The sequence below is a fragment of the Bos indicus x Bos taurus genome, chromosome 2 (assembly GCF_003369695.1).
Source record: "Bos indicus x Bos taurus breed Angus x Brahman F1 hybrid chromosome 2, Bos_hybrid_MaternalHap_v2.0, whole genome shotgun sequence".
Taxonomy (NCBI): Eukaryota; Metazoa; Chordata; class Mammalia; order Artiodactyla; family Bovidae; genus Bos; species Bos indicus x Bos taurus.
Genome location: NC_040077.1, coordinates 47,743,450 through 47,770,559, shown reverse-complemented (window position 1 = coordinate 47,770,559; position 27,110 = coordinate 47,743,450). Strand labels below are relative to the sequence as shown.

General features: G+C 38.0%; 1 protein-coding gene across 1 annotated transcript; it reads right to left on the bottom strand.

The window, feature by feature from the left end:
• Positions 1-1,290: 1,290 nt before the first annotated feature.
• On the bottom strand, positions 1,291-2,426 carry LOC113904343 (prothymosin alpha-like). Its single transcript, XM_027561342.1, has one exon. It carries the CDS (start codon positions 2,295-2,297, stop codon positions 1,968-1,970), a length of 330 nt encoding a protein of 109 aa, XP_027417143.1. The 5' UTR covers positions 2,298-2,426; the 3' UTR covers positions 1,291-1,967.
• Between the last annotated feature and the right edge of the window lie 24,684 nt (positions 2,427-27,110).

Sequence of the window (27,110 nt, the reverse complement as noted above, 5' to 3'; positions counted from 1 at the left end):
ATATTCAGGTAATGAGGACTCTGTTTTGTCCTTAGTGTTCTGGATAAGGAACTGTGGCTTTCTGGGTGGCAAATTCTAAATTTTTCAAGTTTAATGTAAAACTTCCTATCTGACATAAAGTCATCAACTATATATTTATTCAAGTACCATAAAAATGTATGTGTGACCAAGGAAACCAGAATTGAAAGAGACATACGTACCCCAATGTTCATCGCAGCACCGTTTACAATAGCTGGGACATGGAAGCAACCTAGATGTCCATCAGCAGATGAAAGGATAAGAAAGCTGTGGTACATATACACAATGGAATATTACTCAGCTATTAAAAAGAATGCATTTGAATCAGTTCTAATGAGGTGGCTGAAACTGGAGCCTATTATACAACTGAAGTAAGTCAGAAAGAAAAACACCAATACAGTATACTAACGCATATATATGGAATTTAGAAAGATGGTAAAATGACCCTATATGTGAGACAGCAAAAGAGACACAGATGTAAAGAACAGACTTTTAGACTCTGTAGGAGAAGGTGAGGGTGGGATGATTTGAGAAAAGAACATTGAAACATGTATATTATCATACGTGAAATAGATCGCCAGTCCAGGTTTGATGCAGGAGACAGGGTGCTCAGAGCTGGTGCACTGGGATGACCCTGAGGGAAGGAATTGGGAGGAAGGTGGAAGGGGGATTCAGGATGGGGGACACATGTATACCCATGGCTGATTCATGTCAATATATGGCAAAAACCACTACAATATTGTAAAGTAATTCAGTTCAGTTCAGTAGCTCAGTCGTGGTGAAATCTTTGGAACCCCATGAACCGCAGCACACCAGGCCTCCCTGTCCATCACCAAATCCCAGAGTCCACCCAAACCCATGTCCATTGAGTCGGTGGTGCCATCCAACCATCTTATCCTCTGTTGTCCCCTTCTCCTCCTGTCCTCAATCTTTCCCAGCATCAGAGTCTTTTCAAATGAGTCAGCTCTTCACATCAGGTGGCCAAATATTGGAGTTTCAGCTTCAACATCAGTCCTTCCAGTGAACACCCAGGACTGATCTCCTTTAGGATGGACTGGTTGGATCTCCTTGCAGTCCACAGGACTCTAAAGAGTCTTCTCCAACAAAACAGTTCAAAAGCATCAATTTTTCGGCGTTCAGCTTTCTTTATAGTCCAACTCTCACATCCATACATGACCACAGGAAAAACCATAGCCTTGACTAGACAGACCTTTGTTGGCAAAGTAATGTCTCTGCTTTTTATTTTTATTTATTTTTTTAGAACAACTCAACAAAATAAAATTCCGGTTTATTGTTGGACAACATTGTTTCACACATACATCAAACAGGCCAAAAAAATAAACAGCAACTTCATAGACAAAAAAAGGAAAAAAAAGAAACCTTTTATCTTTGGCCTTTTTAACCATCTCATACAAACCAACTACTTATAGTACAGCTAAGTACATACACAAAAAAAGTTACTGGAATGCTCGGAATAAGATTGTTTTTTTGTTGTTGTTGTTTTTGCTTTTTTTACAAGGTTTTTTTTCTCCTTTGAGATTATAATGAACATGGTCACACCACAAGTAAAGTCAGAGTAGGACAGAGAACGCTCCGAAGGCTGGTTTGGTCATCCGAGATCATTAAAAATGGCTGACCCGTAACAATATGTACAAAAATATAAAATGTAAATAAAAAATACAAACAAATTTTCCTTTTTAAAGTACTTTAAGAAAAAAAGCAGGGCCTTAGAAGTTTTGGTTCTTTTTTCCTCCCCTGTTGCAAATTCACGTTGTGGTTTTGGTTGGTTGGTGGAGAGCGCTGTCGTCTGTGGGTGGCGCTGCCCGCCAGGGGCGGGTGGGTGGGACTTTCGAAGGTGACCACGTTTATAGATTCTGAGACGGGAAGTGGAGGGTGAATAGGTCACGGCGGCCTTTTTTTTTTAAGTTTAACTTTTCCTTTTTTGCTGTCTAGTCATCTTTATCAGTCTTCTGCTTCTTGGTATCCACATCGTTATCCTCGTCATCTTCAGCTGCCCGTTTGCCCGTAGCTGCCTCGGCCTCCTCATCTTCATCTCCATCCTCTTCCTCACCGTCACCTTCCTCCTCCTCCTCTTCCTCCCCACCTTCCTCCTCTTCTTCGTCTACCTCGTTGTCTGCTTCCTGCTCCCCATTTTCCTCATTAGCATTCCCATTTGCAGGTGCCTCTCTCCCATTCTCCGCCTCCTCCACAACTTCCTTCTTCTCCTTTAAGTCCTTGGTGGTGATCTCGGAGCTGGTGTCCACGGCCGCGTCTGACATGATGGGGCACTCCGGTGATCCGATGCAACGGACTGAGAAGAAAAGCGGGAGTTGGAGGACTCTGGCGGTAAAGCTGCCGGAGCCCGCGGCGGCGGAGATGGCGCGCGGCGGAGGTGGCTGCGGCAATCAGGGAAGCCGGAGACAATGCAAAGATGGCTTTTCAGAGCAGCCAGTGGGGCTCTGCTTTTTAATATGCTGTCTAGCTTGGTCATAACTTTCCTTCCAAGGAGTAAGCATCTTTTAGTTTCATGGCTGCAATCACCATCTGCAGTGATTTTTGAGCCCAAAAAAATAAAGTTTGACACTGTTTCCCCATCTATTTCCCATGAAGTGATGGGACCAGATTCCATGATCTTAGTTTTCTGAATGTTGAGCTTTAAGCCAACTTTTTCAGCCTCCTCTTTCACTTTCATCAAGAGGCTTTTTAGTTCCTCTTCACTTTCTGCCATAAGGGTGGTGACATCTGCATATCTGAGGTTATTGGTATTTCTCCCAGCAGTCTTGATTCCAGCTTGTGCTTCGTCCAGCCCAGCGTTTCTCATGATATACTCTACATATAAGTTAAATAAGCAGGGTGACAATATACAGCCTTGACGTACTCCTTTTCCTATTTGGAGCCAGTCTGTTGTTCCATGTCCAGTTCTAACTGTTGCTTCCTGACCTGCATACAGGTTTCTCAAGAGGCAGGTCAGGTGGTCTGGTATTCCCATCTCTTTCAAAATTTTCCACAGCTTATTGTGATCCACACAGTCAAAGGCTTTGGCATAGTCAGTAAAACAGAAATAGATGTTTTTCTGGAACTCTCTTGCTTTTTCGATGATCCAGAGGATGTTGGCAATTTCATCTCTGGTTCCTCTGCCTTTTCTAAAACCAGCTTGAACATCTGAAAGTTCATGGTTCACAGATTGCTGAAGCCTGGCTTGGAGAATTTTAAGCATCACTTTACTAGCGTGTGAGATGAGTGCAATTGTGCAGTAGTTTGAGCATTCTTTGGCTTTGCCTTTCTTTGGGATTGGAATGAAAACTGACCTTTTCCAGTCCTGTGGCCACTGCTGAGTTTTCCAAATTTGCTGGCATATTGAGTGCAGCACTTTCACAGCATCGCCTTTCAGGATTTTAAATAGCTCAACTGCATTCCATCACCTCTACTAGCTTTGTTCGTAGTGATGCTTTCTAAGGCCCACTTGACTTCACATTCCAGGATGTCTGTCTCTAGGTCAGTGATCACACCATCGTGATTATCTGCATCATGAAGATCTTCTTTGTATAGTTGTTCTTTATATTGTTGCCACATCTTTTTAATATCTTCTGCTTCTGTTAGGTCCATAGCATTTCTGTCCTTTATTGTCTCCATGTTTGCATGAAATGTTCCCTTGGTATCTCTAATTTTCTTGAAGAGATCTCTAGTCTTTCCCATTCTGTTGTTTTCCTCTATTTCTTTTCATTTATCACTGAGGAAGGCTTTCTTATCTCTCCTTGCCATTCTTTGGAACTCTGCATTCAAATGTGTATATCTTTCCTTTTCTCCTTTGCTTTTCGCTTCTCTTCTTTTCACAGCTATTTGTAAGGCCTCCTCAGACAGCCATTTTGCTTTTTTGCATTTCTTTTCCATGGGGATGGTCTTGATACCTGTCTCCTGTACAATGTCATGAACCTCCATCCATAGTTCATCAGGCACTCTGTCTATCACATTTAGTCCCTTAAATCTATTTTTCACTTCCACTGTATAGTCATAAGGGATTTGATTTAGGGTTAGCCTCCAATTAAAATAAATAAATTAATTTGAAAAAATGTGTGTGTGAGAATGTATAAACTTTAGACTTTGAAAAAAGATGAATAGATTTCTTCAGAGTAATAAGATGGAAATTCATTTGTATCATTGGTTAAACTGGACTGCTAGTGTTGAAACTGGTATTCATTTGGCATGAATAATATCCTTCCAGCCAAGAAAGATAATTTTTCTATGTAACAGATTTAGACAATAAAACGTAGCACCAGTTGACTCACTACTACATTATAATGAAAGTGAAATGAAATGCTAGTATCTCAGTTGTGTCTGACTCTTTGGGATCCCATGGACTATGTCCTGCCAGCATCCTCTGTCCATAGGATTCTCCGGGCAAGAATACTGAAGTTTGATGCCATTCCCTCCTTCAGGGGATCTTCCTGACCCAAGGTTCAAACCTTTGTCTCCCACATCACACAGATTCTTTACTGTCTGGACCACCAGGGAGGCCCTTACATTACAACAGATACACCAAATGTAAGTCCATTCCAAAGAAAACAAAGCCCTGATGACTACTAGATGAACTGCACATGTAGTTTACCACTCACCGCAGGGATTAATTTAGGTAATCTGTCACAACCTAATTTGTTAGAAATGAGTCTTAAAGTAGAAATAATAAAATGAAAGAACAGTAATCTAGAAATGAGCGATATAATGGCCAAATATTATAAAACACCAATAAAACAGAACTTCAAAAATTCTGACATTGATTGTTCAAAGACTTTTGAATAATGTTAAGACAAAGACTTTTCTAGGTTTCCTATATATATGGTAAGATCAGTGCAGTTCAGTTCATTTCAGTCACTCAGTCATGTCCGACTCTTTGCGACCCCATGAATCGCAGCACGCCAGGCCTCCCTGTCCATCACCAGCTCCCGGAGTTCACCCAGACTCATGTCCATTGAGTCAGTGATGCCATCCAGCCATCTCATCCTCTGTCATCCCCTTCTCCTCCTGCCCCCAATCCCTCCCAGCATCAGAGGCTTTTCCAATGAGTCAACTCTTCGCATGAGGTGGCCAAAGTACTGGAGTTTCAGCTTTAGCATCATTCCTTCCAAAGAAATCCTTGGGCTGGAAGATTAGTGATTAGCAAATACAGCTCATCTCACATTAACTGGTTTCTCTTCCCTGTGAACTCCTGGAAGTTTCATTGTCCATATTGCTTCTTTGACACATAGTTTTATACCAACCCTGAAGAACTCTTCTGCTATATTCTGAAATGCATTTAAATCTCATATTGTTATTGAACTCCTTATGTATTCATACTTTTCCAACCAAACTCTAAACTTCTTATAATCTATCGTACTCTTCAACTTCTACTATTATGTCTTGTTAATGGTAGACATGGCCAAAGTATTTTTTTGATTTGACTGTTACAGACCCTTTCTTTTCCAGAATAAGAAAAATTAATTTGATTTTTATTTTATGTATGGTAAAATACTCTGATGAAGCTACCCAAAGCCTTTATAGCAAATATTAACCACTACCCCATTACTAAGCTTATAAGTTCTGCTAATATGCATTCTCCTAATATGCAAGACTTTCTGAGACTATAGTGCTCATCAAGATGAGGTGACATCTTTGTGAAAGTGTGTAGAAGCAAGTATTTTCTGACACTGCTGGTGGATGTAAATTGGTACAACTCTTGGAAAGCAAATAAGGTATATATGTATACCAGAAGCCTAAAGCTATTATTATCCTTTGACCCAATTTCTTAAAATCTGTTCTAAAGAGGTATAGAAAAGCATTATTCCAAGAAAACTGCAACATAGTTTATAATAATTAACTTTGGAGAAAACCGGAGAAACAAATAAGAGTAAATGGAAATAGGCAAATTACATTGCAATTATATGGTGTTGTTATTAATAATGTTTGCAAATAATTTGTTGAAACATGGACCTTTTTGTTTTAAAATGTATAAAATTTAGGTATAGCATTATCACTGCTTCACAAAAGAAAAACATAAGAGAAAACATCTGGAAGATGCTATGCAAAAAATGAGCAGTTTAACAGTGATTTGGTTTTGAGTGGTAGAACTGCTTCTTTCTTATACTTATTTGTATTCTCTAATAGTCCTATAAAAATCATGCATTATTTTTGGAATGCAAAAAACAAGCTGCTTTTTTTTTAATTCTAAGAAGCAATGCTTAAATCATATGTCTTTGGGGAAAGACATACTTTTAGAAAATGAGAGCTCTGCCTTCTAGTAGTTTTTAGCAACTTCAAAATAAAAAAGGAAAACTAGAACTACTTTAAAATACTGAGGACCTGATCAAATTCACAGTCACACTACCATGACTCTTCCTCCTTCCAAATGAAAGAGGCCTCAATACAAATCAAATCATCAGTCTCCTTTGCATGCCCTAACAGGCCTTCTCTCATATACATATATATAAAACTATTTTTCAATAAAAATTGTAAATATATATACAATTTTTATTGAAGTATAGTTGATTTACAATCTTGTGTTCGTTTCTGCTATAATGCAAAGTGAATCAGTTATACATACAGGTCATTACAAAATATTGAGTAGAGTTCCCAGTGCTGTCCTGTAGATCCTTATAGGCCTTCTCTTGACTTACCAGAGTCTGAGCCAAATGCCTGCCCATTTCAGTGTGACAGCTCCAAACTCCTGCCCTTACTATCCATTGTTTGCTCTTCATATCCCTCTTATGAGACAAGATAAAATTGTCCCAGTAGCTTTGATCTAATTATGTGTGCTGAGTCCACCCTCATGTTTCAAGAGACTAGTGAGCTACCAAAGGAAAGCTTTGCCTCTATTTGAGACAAATTGTTCTTGATATCTTCTGTATGTTATTTAATTTCACTGACATGGGTGGCTCAAATGAAGACACAAAATTTTATTTTCTTAAACTCAACTCACATCAGAGTTCTAGTTCAGGCATTATTGTTTATAATTTGTACATACTAATATGGTTGGGCCATTAACTTCTAAAAATATATGTAAAGGTTTTACTGGCATGTAATTCATGTATCATCCAATCCTCCCAATTATATAATTTAATATTTTTTAGTATATTTAGTTTCGCACCCATCACTACAATGAATTTTAGAACATTTTCCTCACTCCAAGAAGAAATCCTTTAGTAGTAGCGCCTCAGTTACCCCCAAGTTGTGTTCCCTGCTTTGCCCCACCCTAGGCAACCAATTATCTTTTTATCTCCATAGGTTTTCCTATTCTGGCATTTCTTAAAAATGGAATCATACAATATATGGTCTTTTGTGACTGGTTTCTTTCACTAGGCACAGTATTTTTAATGTTCATCCTTTTTGTAAATTTAATACTACTTTTTTCCTTTTTATTGCCAAATAATTTTCCACTTATGGATATACTGATTTTATTTGTCCATTAGTTGGTGAACATTTAGATTGTTTCTACTTTTTAACTATTATGAATAATGCTGCTGTGAGCATTTGTGTACAAGTGTTTGTGTGAGCATGTGTTCTTATTGCTCTTTGGTATATAACTAGGTGTAGAATTACGAGTCTTATAATATCTCTGTTTTTAATATTTGAGGAACTGTGAGGCAGTTTTCCAAACTGTCTGTACCATTTTGCAACCTACTAAGGACATACGATGCTTTCAGTTTCTTCGTATCTTTGTCAGTGCTTGCTATTATCTTTTATTTTATTATAACCCATCTTAGTAGATATAAGTGGTACCTGATTGTGGTGTTGTACATTTCTCTAGTGTCAAGTGATGTTGAGAATCTTTTTGTGTCCTTATTGACCATTTGTCTATCTTCTTGAAGAAACGTCTGTTTAGATGGGTTGCCTGCTATTGAGTTGCCTTTACTATTATTTTAAGAGTTCTTTCTATACTCTAAATACAAGCCCATTTCTTGTAAAGCACAACCAAGTTTCAGTTTTGATCATGACAATTTATCTATTGTTTTTCTTTATTACTTGTGATTTTAGTATAATACCTAAGATCTTGCCTAACCAAAGATCACAAAAATTTAATTTTATATTTTCTTCTAAGAGTCTTATACTTTTAGCTTATTCATTTAGGTATAAGACCTATTTTGAGTTAATTTTTTGTGTGTGGTATGAAAAATATACTCAGTGTCATTTCTTTTAATGTGAGTATCCAGTTGGCATAGCACCATTTCTTTAAAAGACCATTCTTTTCCCATTGAATTGTTTTTAGCACCCTTCTTGAAAATCACTGACCATAAATGTGAAGGTTTGGTTTTCAATTTTCAGTTCTGTTCAGTTTATCTATATATCTTTATTCCAATACGTTACTGTCTTAAGTAGTATAGCTTGTTGATGTTTGAAATAAGATAGTATGAGACCTCTACCTTGGCTTTTGTTTTTCTTTTCTCTAGCTATTCTGGTTCCCTTGAATTTCTGTATGAATCTTTAGTTCAGCTTGTCAATTTCTGTAAAGAGGCTAGTTGTAATTTTTGATAGGTATTAATCTAAAGACCAACTTGGGGAATACTGACATCCTAAAAATATTAAGGTTCATGTTCATCCATGAACATGAAATGTCTTTCCATTTATTTGACTTCTTTAATTTTTTAACAATATTTTATACTTTTGAAAGTATAAATTTATACTTCTTTTAGTAAATTCATTCTTAAATATTTTATTCTTTTGATATGGTTTAAATAGAATTTTTCTTAATTTCCTTTTATATTGTTCATAACTAGGGAAATATTACTCTTTCTTTGTATCTTGATCTTGCATTCTTTAAGCTTGCTGAACTTGTTTATTTCTATACTTTCTCAAGGCATTAATTTGGATTTTCTGTATATAAAATCATACCATCTGAAATACAGGTAGTTACATATTTTACCAAATCTGCATGCCTTTTATTACATTTAGTTGCCTAGTTTCCCTGGCTAGAACCTCTAGTACAATGTTAAACAAAATAGTGAGAGTGGACATCCTTTGTTTTCTTCTTGACCTAGGGGGAACGCACTCATTCTTACTTCGTTAGGTATGATGTAAGCCATGGGATTTTAATATGTGTGTTGTGTGCTCAGTCGTGTCTGACACTTTGCAGCCCCATGGACTGTAGCCCGCCAGGCTCCTCTGTCCATGGAATTTTCCAGCAAGAATACTGGAATAGGTTGCCATTTCCTACTGCAGAGAATCTTCCCAACCTAGGGATTGAACCCACATCTGTTGCATCTTCTGCATTGACGGGCAGATTCTTTTCCATTAGCGCATCTGGGAAGGTTGGATGTTTTAATAAATGCCTTTTGTTAGTTAAAGAAGTTCCCTTCTTATTCTAATTTGTTGAATGCTTTTATTATGAAGAGGTGTTGGATTTTGTCAAATGCCTATACTGCATCTATTGAGATGATCACATGAATTTTTGTCTGTACTCTGTTAATGTGGTATTAGATTCACTTTTGTATGTTAAACGGACCTTACATTTGTAAGATAAATTCCACATAGTCATGTGGAATGTATGACCTTTTCATATGTTGCCTTATTTGGTTTGCTACTATTTAGTTGAAGATATCTGTGTCTGTATTCATAAGAGATATTGTTCTGTAATTTTCTTTACCTGTGATGACTTTGTCTAATTTTTGTATAAGGATAATAATGGCTTCAGAGTGAATTGAGACATGTTCTCTCCTCTTCTGTTTTTTAGAAGAGTTTTTGAAGAATTAGTATTGATTATGTTATAATATTTGAAAGAATTTGTCTGTGAATCCAACTGGGCCTAAGCTTATATAGGCTTTTATATATGGGAAGTTTTTGTTGTTGTTTTACAAAGCAGTTTAGTTTTAATTTCACAGAAAAATTGAGGGAAAGATACAGTGATTTCCCATGACTCCCTTTTCCTTATACATGCATGTATCTGCCATTATCAACATCCTCTACCAGAGTGGTACATTTGTAATAACTGATGAATCTACATTAACACTTGTGGGAAGTTTTTGTATTACTAATTCAGTCACTTCCCTAATAACTCAGGCAGTAAAGAATCTGCCTGCAGTACAGAAGATGAGGAAGATTCCCAGGAGAAGGGAATGGAAACCCACTCCAATTCTCTTGCCTGGGAAATCCCATGGGCAGAGGAGCCTGGTGGACTACCATCCATAGGGTCGCAAAGAGTTGGACACAATTGAGTGACTAAGCATGTTACTTGCCATAGGTCTAGTCAGATATTCTATTCTTGAGTCATTTGTAGTAGTTTATATATTTTAGGAGTTCATGAGCTGAGCCACAGTCAGCTCCTGGTCTTGTTTTTGCTGACTGTATAGAGCTTCTCCATCTTTGGCTGCAAAGAATATAATCAGTCTGATTTCGGTGTTGACCATCTGGTGATGTCCATGTATAGAGTCTTCTCTTGTGTTGTTGGAAGAGGGTGTTTGTTATATGCAACCTAGATAACATATTCAAAAGCAGAGACATTACTTTGCCAACAAAGGTTCGTCTAGTCAAGGCTATGGTTTTTCCAGTGGTCATGTATGGATATGAGAGTTGGACTGTGAAGAAGGCTGAGTGCCAAAGAATTGATGCTTTTGAACTGTGGTGTTGGAGAAGACTCTTGAGAGTCCCTTGGACTGCAAAGAGATCCAACCAGTCCATTCTGAAGGAGATCAGCCCTGGGATTTCTTTGGAAGGACTGATGCTAAAGCTGAAACTCAAGTACTTTGGCCACCTCATGCGAAGAGTTGACTCATTGGAAAAGACTCTGATGCTGGAGGGATTGGCTGGATGGCATCACTGACTCGATGGACGTGAGTCTGAGTGAACTCCGGGAGTTGGTGATGGACAGGGAGGCCTGGCGTGCTGCGATTCATGGGGTCGCAAAGAGTCGGATACGACTGAGCAACTGATCTGATCTGATCTGATATATTTTAGGAGTTTGTCCATTTCATCTTAAGTTATCTAGTTTTTATTTTGTTTTGCCTTATACTCTTTTCTTTCTGCAAATCAGTGACATCTTCTCTTTCATTTCTGATACTGGCAATTTTCACCTTCTCTCTTTCCCCCCCTCCCCTTGATTAATCTAGCTAAAAGTTCATCAATTTGGTTGACCTTTTAAGAACCAAGTTGTAATTTTATTGATTTTTCTCCATTTTATTTATTTCTGTTATAATTTTAATTGTTTCCTTCCTTCAACTTTCTCTCAGTTTCTCTTATTGATACCTTAAGGTAGAAAGTTAGGTTAATGAATTGAGACCTTTCTTCTTTATTCATATAGGTGCTTTTACTTATAATTTTCCTCTAAGCACTACTTCAGATTCATCCCTTATATTTTGGTACAGTATAGCTTGTTTTCATTCATCTTAAAATATTTTCTATTATGCCTTTTATTTCTTTCTTGACCTATCGATTACTGAAGAATGTATTGTTTAGTATCAATATACTTTTAAATTTTCCAAATTTCTTTCCAGTACTGATTTTTAATTTCATACTATTTTGATTGGAGAACATACTTTGTATGATTCAATCCTTTTAAATTTATTGAGGCTTTTTAAAATTAATTTTTGTTGGAAATAAAAATAACAATTATAGACTTAGGGCCAACAGTATGAATAGATATGCTCAGCCTAACTTAAGATCACCTGTTAATATATATGACGCTTTGTAAGTCACATACAAAGAAAGGAAATAAGCAGTTCTGGGTCACAGCCAATCTTAGTTTTTTGACATGTTATTGCCTTCATCCATCCACAATGTGATTAAGCCCAAAAGGAAGCTTTCCCCTTTCTCTAAGAGAAGATGATTCTCTAATTAACCCAGGCTACACCAACCAGGATGGGACAGGCTCTCCCTCCTTTTCCAGCAGCCATTTTCTTTCCAGAGCTTCCCTGGCAAAAGTTGATCTTGGCTCTGTCCTCCGTTTAAAGTAGTCTGTCTCAAGTTCTTTAGAATTTTAAGAATTGTGAAATTAAAGTTTAAGAATTTGACTCTAAGAAGTTAAAAGTATTTGAAGAGTTCTCACTTCTCCCCACCTAGTCTATGAGTCTTCCACTCCGATTTGCCCAGGAAAACTAGAGTAAAAAATCTTCTCGATCTACTGCTTGATTAAGCCTTCAGACACCTACATACAGTATATATAAAAGGCTCAGTTTTATTCCATGTTCTCAGTGATAATTTTTCTGTTTTGTTTGACAACTGATATCCAACCATTTCCTATTGTTCACCGGGGTGTTATATTTCACTCACATGCAGAGTTAACAGGTTTCTACGTCATATCATTCCAGTTTTCAAAAATGTCCAGTGGCCTGTAGAATAAACTGCAAACTGCTTAGGAAGTCTTTTATAACTTTTCCTATTTGGCCATAGTTTACTGCTCTTGCCTCATCTCTGTGATCTTTTCCCTGTGCTTTGGCTATACTGAGTCAAAAACTTGCTACTTTCTCCAGACATACCATTTACTTCACATGTTCATGCCTTTACTTTCAGATATGCTCAACCAAGTGATTGCAAAAATATCTTGATAATGATATGAGATGCTGCAGCCCCAGTCTACATGTACTGAATCCGATTCTTTATAGGTGATGAATTTTTAAAAAGCTCCTTAGTTGATCATAAAGCTGCTTAGGAACCACTGCTAGTCTCTTTTCTCTCTCTGGAGCATCTTCCCTTTCACTTGCTTTCACATTTCTTGACAAATTCTTATTTGACAGAAGCAAGAGAGAGAGAAAGAGACCCAACTAAAATATTACCTTCTCTGAAAAAAATTTGTCAATTCTGCCTCCATTCTAAATCTGATGAATATGTATTGTTGCTCTTGGCTCATTAGTATCAGAGTCCTTTTTCTGTGCTTAGAGGATTCCCTACATTCTGAGTTAGAGCTAGTTCCTACTTTAAAGACTTAAAATGCTGACCACTTACTTTCTGAGACATATTGAGTGTGACTCCACAAACAGGACTCTGCCAGTTAAGCATACACACAACATCTTTGAAGCAAAACCTAGAGACATTTAAAAACAGATCACAGACTGCTTTTATGGAGAAAAATAGTACTAGCAGTGGCAGCTGCTTCCAGTGTCTGGTATAACAGAAAAGTCATTCTAGTGGCAGTGTTCAGCTTGCAGCGCCCAGGCAGGAGCATTGCACACTGCTGCCTCTTTTCCTGGCAAGGTAGCCTCCAAAGCTGATTTTGCAACTTCCTGGAATTCTGTGAGATGCTTCCTATCTTTTAAGAAAATTTTCTGCTGAGATTACACTGAATTGGTTTCTACTGCTAGTAACTAAGATACAGGGACACCTAATAGAATAACCACCCCATTACTCTTCATTCTCAGGCCGACATGGCAATGAGTTATATTGTCTTATAGTTAATTGCCAGTAAAATATGGGTTAGCTCCATCAAGAGGGAAGAAAAGAGCATTTTTAGTCAGAAGACATAGTAGGAAGCCATGTCACCAGAAGGAACGTAAGAGAATACCAGGCACTGAAGGGACAGTGTATCCAGGAAATAAAGTAAACTACTTGGTGAAAGATGTCAATGGATAGAAAGTTATTAGAGGAATTAAGTGACTGGATCATAGTAGCTGTATGAGACCATCTGAAGACATTTTTATTTTGAAGCTGAAGAATGTAAAGCTATTGAAGGTTTTTAACTGACAGATATTATGCTCAGATTTTTATTTTGAAAAAAATAATATTCTGTGGCATAAAGCATAAGTTGGAGGTAGGGAAATGCGTGATGGATTTCTCTTGGATTTGAGCTTTCTTCATAGTATTATGAGGTTCTACATTGTTCCAAGTTAATTATTGCTTTCTGGCCATGTCTTCTACTAATTCTAAAATTTTCCTTTTGGAGCAGTTTAGAGTGAAGACCTCCCTCTGTGTCAGAGAACCCTTTAAAGCTAACTAAACATGCAGAACAGGCTGAGGCAATATTTTCTCCAAATTTTTAGCTGTTTATAAATAGCTATTGCTAATAGATTTAAATTTTTACGAAGTCAATTTAACTTTGTATAGCTATACATCTTAGCTTGAATTCTTTTGATATCCAGAAATTAAAGCAGTTCTAGTTTGTTGTTGTTTTTTGCTTTTTTTAAGAATTAGGATATCCTTTCATCTCACACTTTTAAAACTAGAAATGAAAATATCCCACTAAAACATATGCTAATGTGTCTTTGTATTACTTTATATGTATTGTTACATGTAGTATGTCTATATTTCAAGAGCTATTCAAAACTAAAATTAAGTTCGAAGGTACTATTTGTGTTTTCAATTGGTCTCAGAGGGTGAAACAATGATTGCAGATGGCCAGTCAGATAATTAGAGCTGCTACTGATTTTAATAAGTATGACCTTCTGAATTTTAGCATATCCCCCAAAACGTTGCAAAAGGCATTCAGTGGAAAATCAGACAGTTTACTTTTTCATTCGTTAGCGTAGTCAAAAACCTTTTAAGTTTCTGAGGAATAATGTTAACCCTTCTAGAAAATCTTTCCAAGAAATATCCCATAAATTTGTCTCTAAGTCTGTATGAGTCTGTTTCTGTTTCGTATATAGATTCATTTGTACTTTTTTTTTTAGCTTAGTATGATATCACTTATCATATGATATCATTTATCATACCTAAGAGATAAATTAGGAATATGGAATTAAGAGACACAAACTACTCCATATAAAATAGATAAGAAACAATGTATAACACACGGAACTATACTCAATATCTTACAGTAACCCACAATAGAAATAATCTGAAAAAATATGTATATGTGTTTATATAACTGAATCCCTTTCCGGTATAGCTAAAACTAACACAATATGATAAATCAACTATACTTCTGTAATAATTTTTTAAAAATCAATATCCCAAACAAAGCAAGGCATTTGGTGGCTAATATATGCAAAGTTGGTAGAGAGACGTCTTTAAGGCCACCCTTTGTCTTTAAGGGCCACCTTTTGAGCCAGCCTGCTCACAACAGCACTGCAGGAACTAGGAGAGGAATCAGGGGTTAAAGGTTGAGACAAAGAGTTTTTCAGGTTCCAGACAGGTACCTTACTTATGAGGGATTTTGTTTGCTGTTGTTGACCTCATTTGTTCAAATTATTCCATGATTATTTTAAAAAACAAAAGTGTAGAATTTGTTAGAGAAAAACAAAAGTATATATTATTTGTCCACAATACATTTAAGGCAATATTAACCTGAACTATATGAATTTTCATTTTTTGTAAGTCAAAAATGATTAAGTATAACAATTTTATGTGGTCCACCCTAAAATTAATAAAAGTACCAGTGCACTGTAGCATACCATAATATATAACAAATCACTGAGTTTGCTCATTGTGGCAAGATATGTATACACTTTTCTCTACTTTATTATATAAATTTACTCTTATTAGGTACCAAAAACACTTGCTTTTTAAAGTGCATTATCAAATTTGTAAGAGACTTTTTAATGGTAATGAAGGTACAACAGGGTACAAAATGTACTGATGAACTAACCCAACCTATAATGCTTTCAAAGCCCTCATTGATCTCTGGGCTTATACTCTAGGATTCAGAGATTTTTCCAGAGTCGTCATAGAATTAGAGAACATACACTCACACTGCAGAGCTCCATAATTCCCAGAACTTCAAATCTCAGGAAAGATGAAAGTTAATACAATTAACAATTTTCTGAAAAAGTGATTATAGCAGCCAACACTTAAATAATACTTACTGTGCCAGGCTCTGTTCTAGATGTTTTATATGTTTTAACTCATTTAGTCCTACAGTGAAGTAGGTAGTACTATAGTTATTCCCATTACACAAATGAGAAAATAGAGATACAGAACAGTTAAGTAATTTGTACAGTTATACAGCAAGTAAGTGCTTGAGCCAAAATTTAAGCCTAAGAATTCTGGTACCAGATTTGGTACTTCAATTCAGTTCAGTTCAGTTGCTCAGTCGTGTCTGACTGTTTGCAACCCCATGAATCGCAGCACGCCAGAACTCAATGTCCATCACCAACTCCCGGAGTTCACCCAAACTCATGTGCATCAAGTCAGTGATGCCATCCAGCCACCTCATCCTCTGTCATCCTCTTCTCCTCCTGCCCCCAATCCCTCTCAGCATCAGGGTCTTTTCCAATGAGTCAACTCTTTGCATGAGGTGACCAAAGTATTGGAGTTTAAGCTTTAGCATCAGTCCTTCCAATGAACACCCAGGACTGGTCTCCTTTAGGAAGGACTGGTTGGACCTCCTTGCAGTCCAAGGAACTCTCAAGAGTCTTCTCCAACACCACAGTTCAAAAGCATCAATTCTTCGGCTCTCAGCCTTCTTCACAGTCCAACTCTCACATCCATACATGACCACAGGAAAAACCATATCCTTGACTAGACGGACCTTTGTTGACAAAGTAATATCTCTGCTTTTGAATATGCTGTCTAGGTTGGTCATAACTTTCCTTCCAAGGAGTAAGTGTCTTTTAATTTCATGGCTGCGGTCACCATCTGCAGTGATTTTGGAGCCCCCAAAAAATAAAGTCTCACACTGTTTCCCCATCTATTTCCCATGAAGTGATGGGACCAGATGCCATGATCTTAGTTTTCTGAATGTTGAGCTTTAAGTCAACTTTTTCACTCTCCTCTTTCACTTTCGTACTTAACCAACAGTAAACGACTTCTCAATATAAAGAAGGTCTAGTATCATTGAACCAATTCTAATACATTGCAAGGACTGCAATATTAGTTGAAATACTAAGTTCCTTAATGGAGCCTGTCAAGCCTCTTTCCATTCTAGTAGTGCTATTCTGGACTGGTGCAATAGTTCTTTACCTATGATACAGATTTCTAATCTTCTCCCCATTTCTAGGCCAGCCTGCATCCTGCTGCTAGTTTAATATAAGTAAGTCATCACTTTAATCCTGTTACTGCCTTGCCCAAATCCCTTTTGTGACTGTCTTTCCACTGCCAGAACAAGATATAAAGGAGAGAACCCACTAGTATTTGATATGGTAGCATAGCTGGAAATAACTCCTGACAAGTTCAGTATTTCCTGGAAGTTTCCTGTTTTATCTTAAAAATTTGCACATATTTTAAATCCCACTTGGTAATACATCCATCTGTCTTTTTTTTCTTTAATTGGAGGAAAGTTGCCTTACATTGTTGTGTTGGTTTCTGCCGTACAACAGTGGAAATCAGCCATAATTATACATATATCCTCTCCCTCTTGAACTTCCTCCAATCCCACCTCTCTATATTACAGGGCTTCCCTGGTAATTTAGAAAGTAAAGAATTTGCCTGAAATGCATTAGACCTGGATTCAATCCCTGGGTTAGGAAGATCCCCTGGAGAAGGGGTATGGCTACCCACTCCAGTATTCTTGCTTGGAGATCCCATGGATAGAGGAGGCTGGCAGGCTACAGTCCATGGAGTTGCAAAGAGTTGGACCCGACTGAGCAACTAACACTTTCTTTCACTTTCTTTCTTGAACTACTTTATAATGTTGTATTGGTTTCTGACATACAACAACACAAACCAGCCATTGTTTTTGTTCATTTGCTCATTTGTGTCTGACTCTTTGCAACCCCATGGACTGCAGCATGTTAGGCTTCCCTGTCCTTCACCATCTATCTGAGCTTGCTCAAATTCGTGTCCATCAAGTGTTGATGCCATCCAACCACCTCATCCTCTGTCATCCCCTTCTCCTCCTGCCTTCAATCTTTCCCAGCACCTGGGTCTTTTCTAATGAGTCAGTTCTTTGTATCAGGTGGCCAAACTGTTGGAGCTTCAGCTTGAGCATCAGTCCTTCCAATGAATATTCAGGACTTATTTCCTTTACAATGGACTGGTTGGACCTCCTTGCAGTCCAAGGGACTCTCAAGAGTCTTCTCCAACACCACAGTTCAAAATCATCCATTCTTTGACGCTTAGCCTTCTTTATGGTCTTAACTATGACGTCCATACATGACTACTGGAAAAACCATAGCTTTGACTAGACAGGCTTGTCCACAAAGTAGTATCTGCTTTTTCATATGCTGTCTAGGTTGATCATAACTTTTCTTCCAAGGAGCAAGCATCTTTTAATTTCATGGCTTTAGTCACCATCTGCAGTGATTTTGGAGCAAGTCTGTCACTGTTCCCATTGTTTCCCCATTTGTTTACCATAAAGTGATGGGACCGGATGCCATGATCATAGTTTTTTGAATGTTGAATTTTAAGCTAGGTTTTTCATTCTCTTCTTTCACTTTCATCAAGAGGCTCTATATCTCCTCTTCACTTTCTGCCATATGGATGATGTCATTTGCATATCTAAAGTTATTGGTATTGCTCGCAGCAATCTTGATTCCACCTTGTGCTTCATCCAGCCTGGCATTTCACATGATGTACTCTGCGTAGTAAGTTAAATAGGCAGGGTGACAATATACAGCCTTGACGTACTCCTGTCCCAATTTGGAACCAGTCCTTTGTTCCATGTCCAGTTCTAACTGTTGCTTTTTGACCTGCATACAGGTTTCTCAAGGGGCAGGTCAGGTGGTCTGGTATTCCCATCTCTTTCAGAATTTTCCACAGTTTGTTGTGATCCATACAGTCAAAGCCTTTCGCATAGTTAATAAAGCAGAAGTAGATGTTTTTCTGGAATTCTCTTGCTTTTTCGATGATCCAACAGATTTTGGCAATTTGATCTCTGGTTGCTCTGCCTTTTCTAGATCCAGCTTGAACATCTGAAAGTTCTCAGTTCATATACTGTTGAAGCCTGTCTTGGAGAATTTTGAGCATTACTTTGCTAGCATGTGAAGTAAGTGCAATTGTGTGGTAGTTTGAACATTCCTTGGTATTGCCTTTCTTTGGGACTAGAATGAAAACTGACCTTTTCCAGTCCTGTGGCCATTGCTGAGTTTTCCAAATTTGCTGGTATATTGAGTGCAACACTTTCAAAGCATCATCTTCTGGATTTGAAATAGCTTAGCTGGAATTCCATCACTCCCACTAGTTTTGTTCATACTGATGCTTCCAAAGGCCTCTTGAGTTCTCACTCCAGGATGTCTGGCTCTAGGTGAGTGATCACACCATCGTGAGTGATGGTTACTAAGATAACCATAATTGTTATCTGGTTCATTAAGATCTTTTTTGTGTAGGAAGATTGCTGAACTGATTTACCATTCCCTTCTCCAGTGGACCATGTTTTGTCAGAACCCTCCACCATGACTATGACCCATCAGAGCAAGACCCAGTTTGCCCCACAGCCAGTACCTCCCATCAGGAAGCTTCCACAAGCCTCTTATCCTTATCCATCAAAAGGCAGACAGAATATATCAGCCATAATTATATTCCCTCCCTGTTGAGCCTCCCCCCATCCCATCCCTCTAGGTCATCATAGAGCACCAGGCTGGGCTCCCTATGGTGTATAGCAACTTCTCACCAGCTATGTATTTTACATATGATATTGTATATATGTCGATGCTGCTTCTCCATTCGTCCCACTCTCTCCTCCCCCATTATGTGCACAAGTCCATTCTCTATGTCTGTATCTCCATTCCTTCCCTGCAAATAGGTTCATCAATACCATTTTTTGGATTCCATATATATGTTTTAATATATGATACTTGTTTTTCTCTTTCTGACTTACTTTACTTTGTATGACAGGCTCTAGGTACATCCACCTCATTAGAACTAAAGCAAATTTCTTTCTTTTTTATGGCTTATATTCCATTGCTTACATATGCCACATCTTCTTTATCTACCCATCTGTCAATGGACATCTAAGTTGCTCCACGTCCTGGCTGTTGTAAATATTGCCACAGTGAACGTTAAGGTCCATATGTCTTTTATTTATTTTTTTTTAATTTTATTTTATTTTTAAGCTTTACAATATTTTATTAGTTTTGCCAAATATCTAAATGAATCCGCCACAGGTATACCCGCATTCCCCATCCTGAACCCTCCACCCTCCTCCCTCCCCTCCCCTCCCTCTAGGTCGTCCCAGTGCACCAGCCCCAAGCATCCAGTACCGTGCATCGAACCTGGACTGGCGACTCATTTCATACATGATATTATGCATGTTTCAATGCTATTTTCCCAAATCTCCCCACCCTCTCCCTCTCCCACAGAGTCCATAAGACTGATCTATACATCGGTGTCTCTTTTGCTGTCTCGTACACAGGGTTATTGTTACCATCTTTCTAAATTCCATATATATGTGTTAGTATACTGTATTGGTGTTTTTCTTTCTGGCTTACTTCACTCTGTTTAATAGGTTCCAGTTTCATCCATCTCATTAGAACTGATTCAAATGTATTATTTTTAATGGCTGAGTAGAATTGTGGTTTTCTGAGGCTATATGCCCAGTGGGATTGCTGGGTCATATGGTGGATTTACTTCTAGTTTTTAAAGAAATCTCCATACTCTTCTCTATAATGGCTATATCAGTTTACATTCCCACCAACTGTGTAGGAGGGTTCCCTTTTCTCCTCATCCTCTCCAGCATTTACCGTTTGCAGATTTTTTCATGCTGCCCATTCTGACTGAGGTGAGGTGATACCTCATTGTAGTTTTGATTCACATTTCTCTAATAATTAGTCATATTGAGCATCTTTTTATGTGTTTATTAAAAGAAAAGTGAAAGTCACTTAGTTATTTCCGACACTTTGTTACACCATGGACTATCAGTCCATGGGATTCTCCAGGCCAAAATATTGGAGTGGGTAGCCATTCCCTTCTCCTAGGGATCTTCCCAACCCAGTGATCAAAGCCAGGTCTCCTGCATTGCAAGTGGGATTCTATACCAACTGAGCCACCAGAGAAGTCCAGGAATACTGGAGTAGGAAGCCTATCCCTTCTTCAGCAGATCTTCCTGACCCAGGAATCAAACCGGGGTCTCCTGCATTGCAGGCAGATTCGTTACCACCTGAGCTACTACAGAAGTGCCATGTGTTTATTGGTCTATTAATCTTTGGAGAAATATCTGTATTTGTTTTAATATAAAAATAATATATTTAAATAAATCTTTTAAAATAGTGCTTTCAGTTCAGTTCAATTCAATCGCTCAGTCGTGTCCAACTCTTTGCGACACCATGAATCGCAGCACACCAGGCCTCCCTGTCCATCACCAACGCCTTGAGTTCACTCAGACTCACATCCATCAAGTCGGTGATGCCATGCAGCCATCAAATCCTCTATCGTCCCCTTCTCTTGCCCCCAATCCTTCGAAGCATCAGAGTCTTTTCCAATGAGTTACCTCTTCGCATGAGGTGGCCAAAGTACTGGAGTCTCAGCTTTAGCATCATTCCTTCCAAAGAACACTCAGGACCGATCTCCTTTAGAATGGACTGGTTGGATCTCCTTGCAGCCCAAGGGACTCTCAAGAGTCTTCTCCAACACCACAGTTCAAAAGCATCAATTCTTCGGTGCTTAGCCTTCACAGTCCAACTCTCACATCCATACGTGACCATTGGAAAAACCATAGCCTTGACTAGATGGACCTTTGTTGGCAAAGTAATGTCTCTGCTTTTCAATATGCTATCTAGGTTGGTCATAACGTTCCTTCCAAGGAGTAAGGGACTTTTAATTTCATGGCTGCAGTCACCATCTGCAGTGATTTTGGAGCCCAAAAAAACGAAGACTGACACTGTTTCCACTGTTTTCCCATCTATTTCCTAAGAAGTGATGGGACCAGATGCCATGATCTTCGTTTTCTGAATGTTGAGCTTTAAGCCAACGTTTTCACTCTCCTCTTTCACTTTCATCAAGAGGCTTTTTAGTTCCTCTTCACTTTTTGCCATAAGGGTGGTGTCATCTGCATATCTGAGGTTATTGATATTTCTCCCAGCAATCTTGATTCCAGCTTGTGCTTCTTCCAGCCCAGCGTATCTCATGATGTTCTCTGCATATAAGTTAAATAAGCAGGGTGACAATAAACAGCCTTGACATACTCCTTTTCCTATTTGGAACCAGTCTGTTGTTCCATGTCCAGTTCTAACTGTTGCTTCCTGACCTGCAAATAGATTTTTCAAGAGTGCTTTAAATTTGAGTTAAAGCTTAAATTACTTTATTCTTAAAATTTCCAAATAAATTTCATGATTCAGAAAGATGCTTTATGTGCATTCTGGGCCTTCTAGGATCACATGAGGTTTCAGTTCAGTTGCTCAGTCGTGTCCAACTCTTTGCGACCCCATGCACCGCAGCACACCAGGCCTCCCTGTCCATCACCAACTCCCGGAGTCCACCTAAACCCATGTCCATTGAGTCAGTGATGCCACCCAACCATGTCATCCTCTGTCATCCCCTTCTTCTGCCCTCAGTCTTTCCCAGCATCAGGGTCTTTACAGATGAGTCAGCTCTTTGCATAAGGTGGCCAAAGTATTGGAGTTTCAGCTTCAACATCAGTCCTTCCAATGAACACCCAGGACTGGTCTCCTTTAGGATGGACTCCTAAAGATTGGATCTCCTTGCAGTCCAAGGGACTATTAAGAGTCTTCTCCAGTACCACAGTTCAAAAGCATCAATTCTTCGGCTCTCAGCTTTCTTTATAGTCCAACTCTCACATCCATACATAACTAGTGTAAAAACCATAGTCTTGACTAGACGGACCTTTGTTGACAACATAATGTCTTTGCTTTTTAATATGCTGTCTTAGCTTAAATACCTGCATTCTTCAAATAGGACAATGTAAACCTCATGTGATCCTTAAATTACTTAATTCTTAAAATTTCCAAATAAATTTCATGATTCAGAAAGATGCTTTATAAGTATTCTGGGCCTTCTAGGATCACATGAGGTTTACATTGTCGTATTTGAAGAACCCAAATATTTAAGCTAAATTGTAGGTGCCTTGCTTCATATTTAAGTCTAAAGTAGCTGACCCTGTTCCAACCTTCCCATCTTATAACTTGCTGTTGCCCTGTATTAATCCTCTTATAAATCCAGCCATCTACCCATCCATAATTACTTACCACATGCCCTCCTAAAGATGTCATTACCATATACCACCTGTTTACCTTGGTTTTGTCCTTTCTCCCTGCTTGTAATACAAGTATACCTCACTTTATTGGGCTTCACTTTATTGCACTTCACAGATATTGCATTTCTTAGAGAGTGAAAGTTTGTGGCAACCCTTGGATTAAGCAAGTCTATTGGTGCTATTTTTCTAACCACGTTTGGTCACTTTATCTCTCTGTGCCAAGTTTTGACAGTAATTCTCGCAGTATTTCAAACTTTTTTCATTATTATTATATTTTTTATGGTGATCTGTAATCAGTGATCTTTGATGTTACTAATGTACTTGTTTTGGAACACCAGCACCATACCCATGTAAGATGAAGGAATTAATGTTGCATGTGTTCTGACAGCTTCACTAATTGGCTGTTCCCATATCTCCCTCTCCTTCAGTCTCCCGGTTCCCTGAGACAAAAAAATATTGAAATTAGGCCAATTAATAACCCTACAGTGGCCTCTAAGTATTCAAGTGGAAGGAAGAGTTGCACATCCAATTTAAATCAAAAGCTAGAGATTATTAAGCTTAGTGAGGAAGGCATGTCAAAAGTTGATATAGGTCAAAAACTAGACCTCTTGTGCCAAACTGTAAGCCAAGTTGTAAATGCAAATGAAAATCTATGGAAGAAAATTAAAAATGCTACTCCAGAGAACATCTGAATGACAAGAAAGCAAAACAATCTTACTGCTAATTGGAAAAAGTTCTAGTGGCTTGGATAGATCAAACTAGTCACAAAATTCCCTTAAACCAAAGCCTAATCCAGAGCAAGGCCTTAGTGCTCTTCATTTCTATGAAAGCTGAGAGTTGAGGAAGCTACAGAAATAATGTTTAAAGCTAACAGAACTTGCTTCATGAGGTTTTAGGAAAGAACCTATCTCCATAGCATAGCATCACAGTGCAAGGTGAAGCAGCAAGTGTTGATGTAGAAGCTGTAGCAAGTTATCCAGAAGATCTAGCTAAGATAATGAAGGTTGACGCGCTGCACAACAGATTTTCAGTGTAGCCTTATGTTAAGAAGACTTATGTTAAGGACTTTCATAGCTGGAGAGGAGAAGTCAGTGTCTGCCTTCAAAGTTTCAGAATACAGACTGACCCTCTTGTTAGGGGCTAATGCAGCTGGTGACTTAAAGTTGAAGGCAGTGCTCATTTACTATTCTTGAAAATCCTAGGACCCTAATAATTATGCTAAATCTACTCTGTTTGTCCTCTGTAAATAGAACAACAAAGCCTAGATGACAGCAGTCTGTTGATAACATGATTTATGGAATACTTTTAGCTCACTATTGAGACCTACTGCTTAGGAAAAAGATTCCTTTCAAAATATTACTGCTCATTAACAATTCACCTGTCACCCAAGAGCTTTGATGGAGATGTACAATGAGATTCATGTTGTTTTCATGCCTGCTAACACAATATCCATTCTGTAGCCCACAGATCAAGGAGTAATTTCAACTTTCAAGTCCTATCCCTTAAAAAATACATTTAATAAGGCTATAGCTGCCATAGAGAGTGATTGCTCTGATGGGTCTGGGCAAAGTAAGCTGAAAACCTTCTGGAAAGGATTTACTAGTCTAAATGCCATTAAGAATATTTGTCATTCATGAGAAGAGGTCAGAATATCAACATTAATAGGAACTAAAAAAAAATTGATTTCAACCCTCATAGATAACTTTGAGAGGTTCAAGAGTTCAGTGGAGGAAATAACTGTGAGTGTGGTGGAAGCAGCAAGAGAGCTAAAATTAGAAGTGGAACCTGAAGATTTAACTGAATTACAGTAATCTCATGATAAAATTTGAATGGATGAAGAGTTACTTTTTAGGGATGAGCAAGAAAGTGTTTTCTTGAGTGAAATGGAATCTACTCATAATGAAGATGCTGTGAAAATTGTTGAAAATTATAAAAAATCTAGGCTATTATATTGACTTGGTTGATGAAGCAGCAGCATAGTTTAAGAGGATTGAATCCAATTTTGAAAGAAGCTCTACTGTGGATAAAATGCTGTCAAACAGCATTGTGTGCTACAGAGAAATTTCGATTGAAAATAAGATACACTTGATACATCGAACTTCATCATTGCTTTATTAGTTTAAGAAATTGCCATGGTACCCCCTCAACTTTCAGCAAACACCACCCTGATCATTCAGCAGCCATCAACATTGAGGCAAGACCTTCCACCAGCAAAATGATTATAACCCACTAAAGATTCAGATGATGGTTAGTGTTCTTTAGCAGTAAAGTATCTTTTTCATTAAGGTATGCATATTGTTTTTTTGTAAACATAATGCTATTAATACAAGTAATAGACTAAAATATAATGTAAACATAAGTTTTATATGTACTAGGAAACCAAAATATTTGTGTGAGTTGTTTTCTTGAGAATAATATTTGCTTTATAGTGATGGTATGGAACTGAACTTGCAATATATCTAAAGTATGCCTGTACCTTCTCTTCTCACTTTTGTTAAAGTGCTGATCTTTTGAGAACTAATTCATATACTATGTTTTCCTGACAACTCTAGTCAGGACTCTGAATTTCTGTCATCAGTTCAGTCAGTTCAGTCGCTCAGTCGTGTCCAACTCTTTGCGACCCAATGAATTGCAGCACACCAGGACTCCCTGTGCATCACCAACTCCTGGAGTTCACTCAAACTCATGTCCATCTAGTCAGTGATGCCATCCAGCCATCTCATCCTCTGTCGTCCCCTTCTCCTCCTGCCCCCAATCCCTCCCAGCATCAGAGTCTTTTCCAATGAGTCAACTCTTCGCATGAGGTAGCCAAAGTACTGAAGTTTCAGCTTTAGCATCATTCCTTCCAAAGAACACCCAGGACCGATCTCCTTCAGAATGGACTGGTTGGATCTCCTTGCAGTCCAAGGGACTCTCAAGTCTTCTCCAACACCACAGTTCAAAAGCATCCATTCTTCAGCGCTCAGCTTTCTTCACAGTCCAACTCTCACATCCATACATGACCACTGGAAAAACCATAGCCTTGACTAGACGGACCTTTGTTGGCAAAGTAATATCTCTGCTTTTTAATATGCTATCTAGGTTGGTCATAACCCTCCTTCCAAGGAGTAAGCGTCTTTTAATTTCATGGCTGCAATCACCATCTGCCTGGTGGTTATACTTAATGCCTATTATGTATATGTGCTCAGTCACTCAGTCGCAACCGAATCTTTGGGACCCTGTGGACTGTAGCCCTCCAGGCTCCTCTGTCCATGAAATTTTCCAGGCTAGCATACTTAAAGTGGGTTGCCATTTTCTTCTCCAGGGAATCTTCCTAACCCAGGTATCAAACCAGCATCTCTTGCATCTCCTGCATTGGCAGGTGGATTGTTTATCACTGTACCACCTTGGAAGCCCTAATGCTTATTGTGCAACACGTATTTTTAAGATTTTTTCAACTATGTCTTATGCAGATTTTTTAGGTAAGAGTTCCACATGCAAAGAAACAAAAAATAAAAGGGCATTTTGGGCAATGGACCTGGTATGTACCAAGACACTGGAATATGCAGTAGCACAGAATATTCCAGTAAATACTAGGTGATTTATTATAGCTGGAATGTAGAATATATACTGGGAATGTGAGAAAAGTAAGAATCAGATCACGACAGAATATGTAACTTATGCTATATCCCACTTGCCCCAGCCTTTACTGTAAGAAGTCATCAAAGAAATCAGATAGGAAAGATTTATTGTGTTAGTTAGAATCAACTTTGATGTAAATTCTCTAGGTTTTTTTCATTTTTTTAGATCTTATTTTGTATATGCTTATAAAGTTCTTATCATATTCATACCACACAGTCTTCTTTTCTTAACCTAATATGTATCGTTCCTATTCTCAATTTGTATAACACATATGTACATACACATACATAGAGAGGAATTGTTCATTGCTTTAAAAGATGGGATTACATACACACACACATACATACATACCTACACACCTTCACCTTGCATTTCTGACCCTTCAATACCTTGTAGAAATAGCTCTAATTCATTTTTTTAAAGACTGCAATATTGTGTAGTATGAGATACCAAAGTTTATTTAACTATTCCCCTATTTGTAGACTTTCATCTTGTTTCCACTTTCTTTATATTTTTAGTGAAGTATATCTAAATTAAACTTTATGTTTATCTGACTAAA

Coding starts and splice junctions, on each gene's coding strand:
- LOC113904343 (XM_027561342.1), bottom strand. CDS start 2,297: ATGTCAGACGCGGCCGTGGACACCAGCTCCGAGATCACCACCAAGGAC.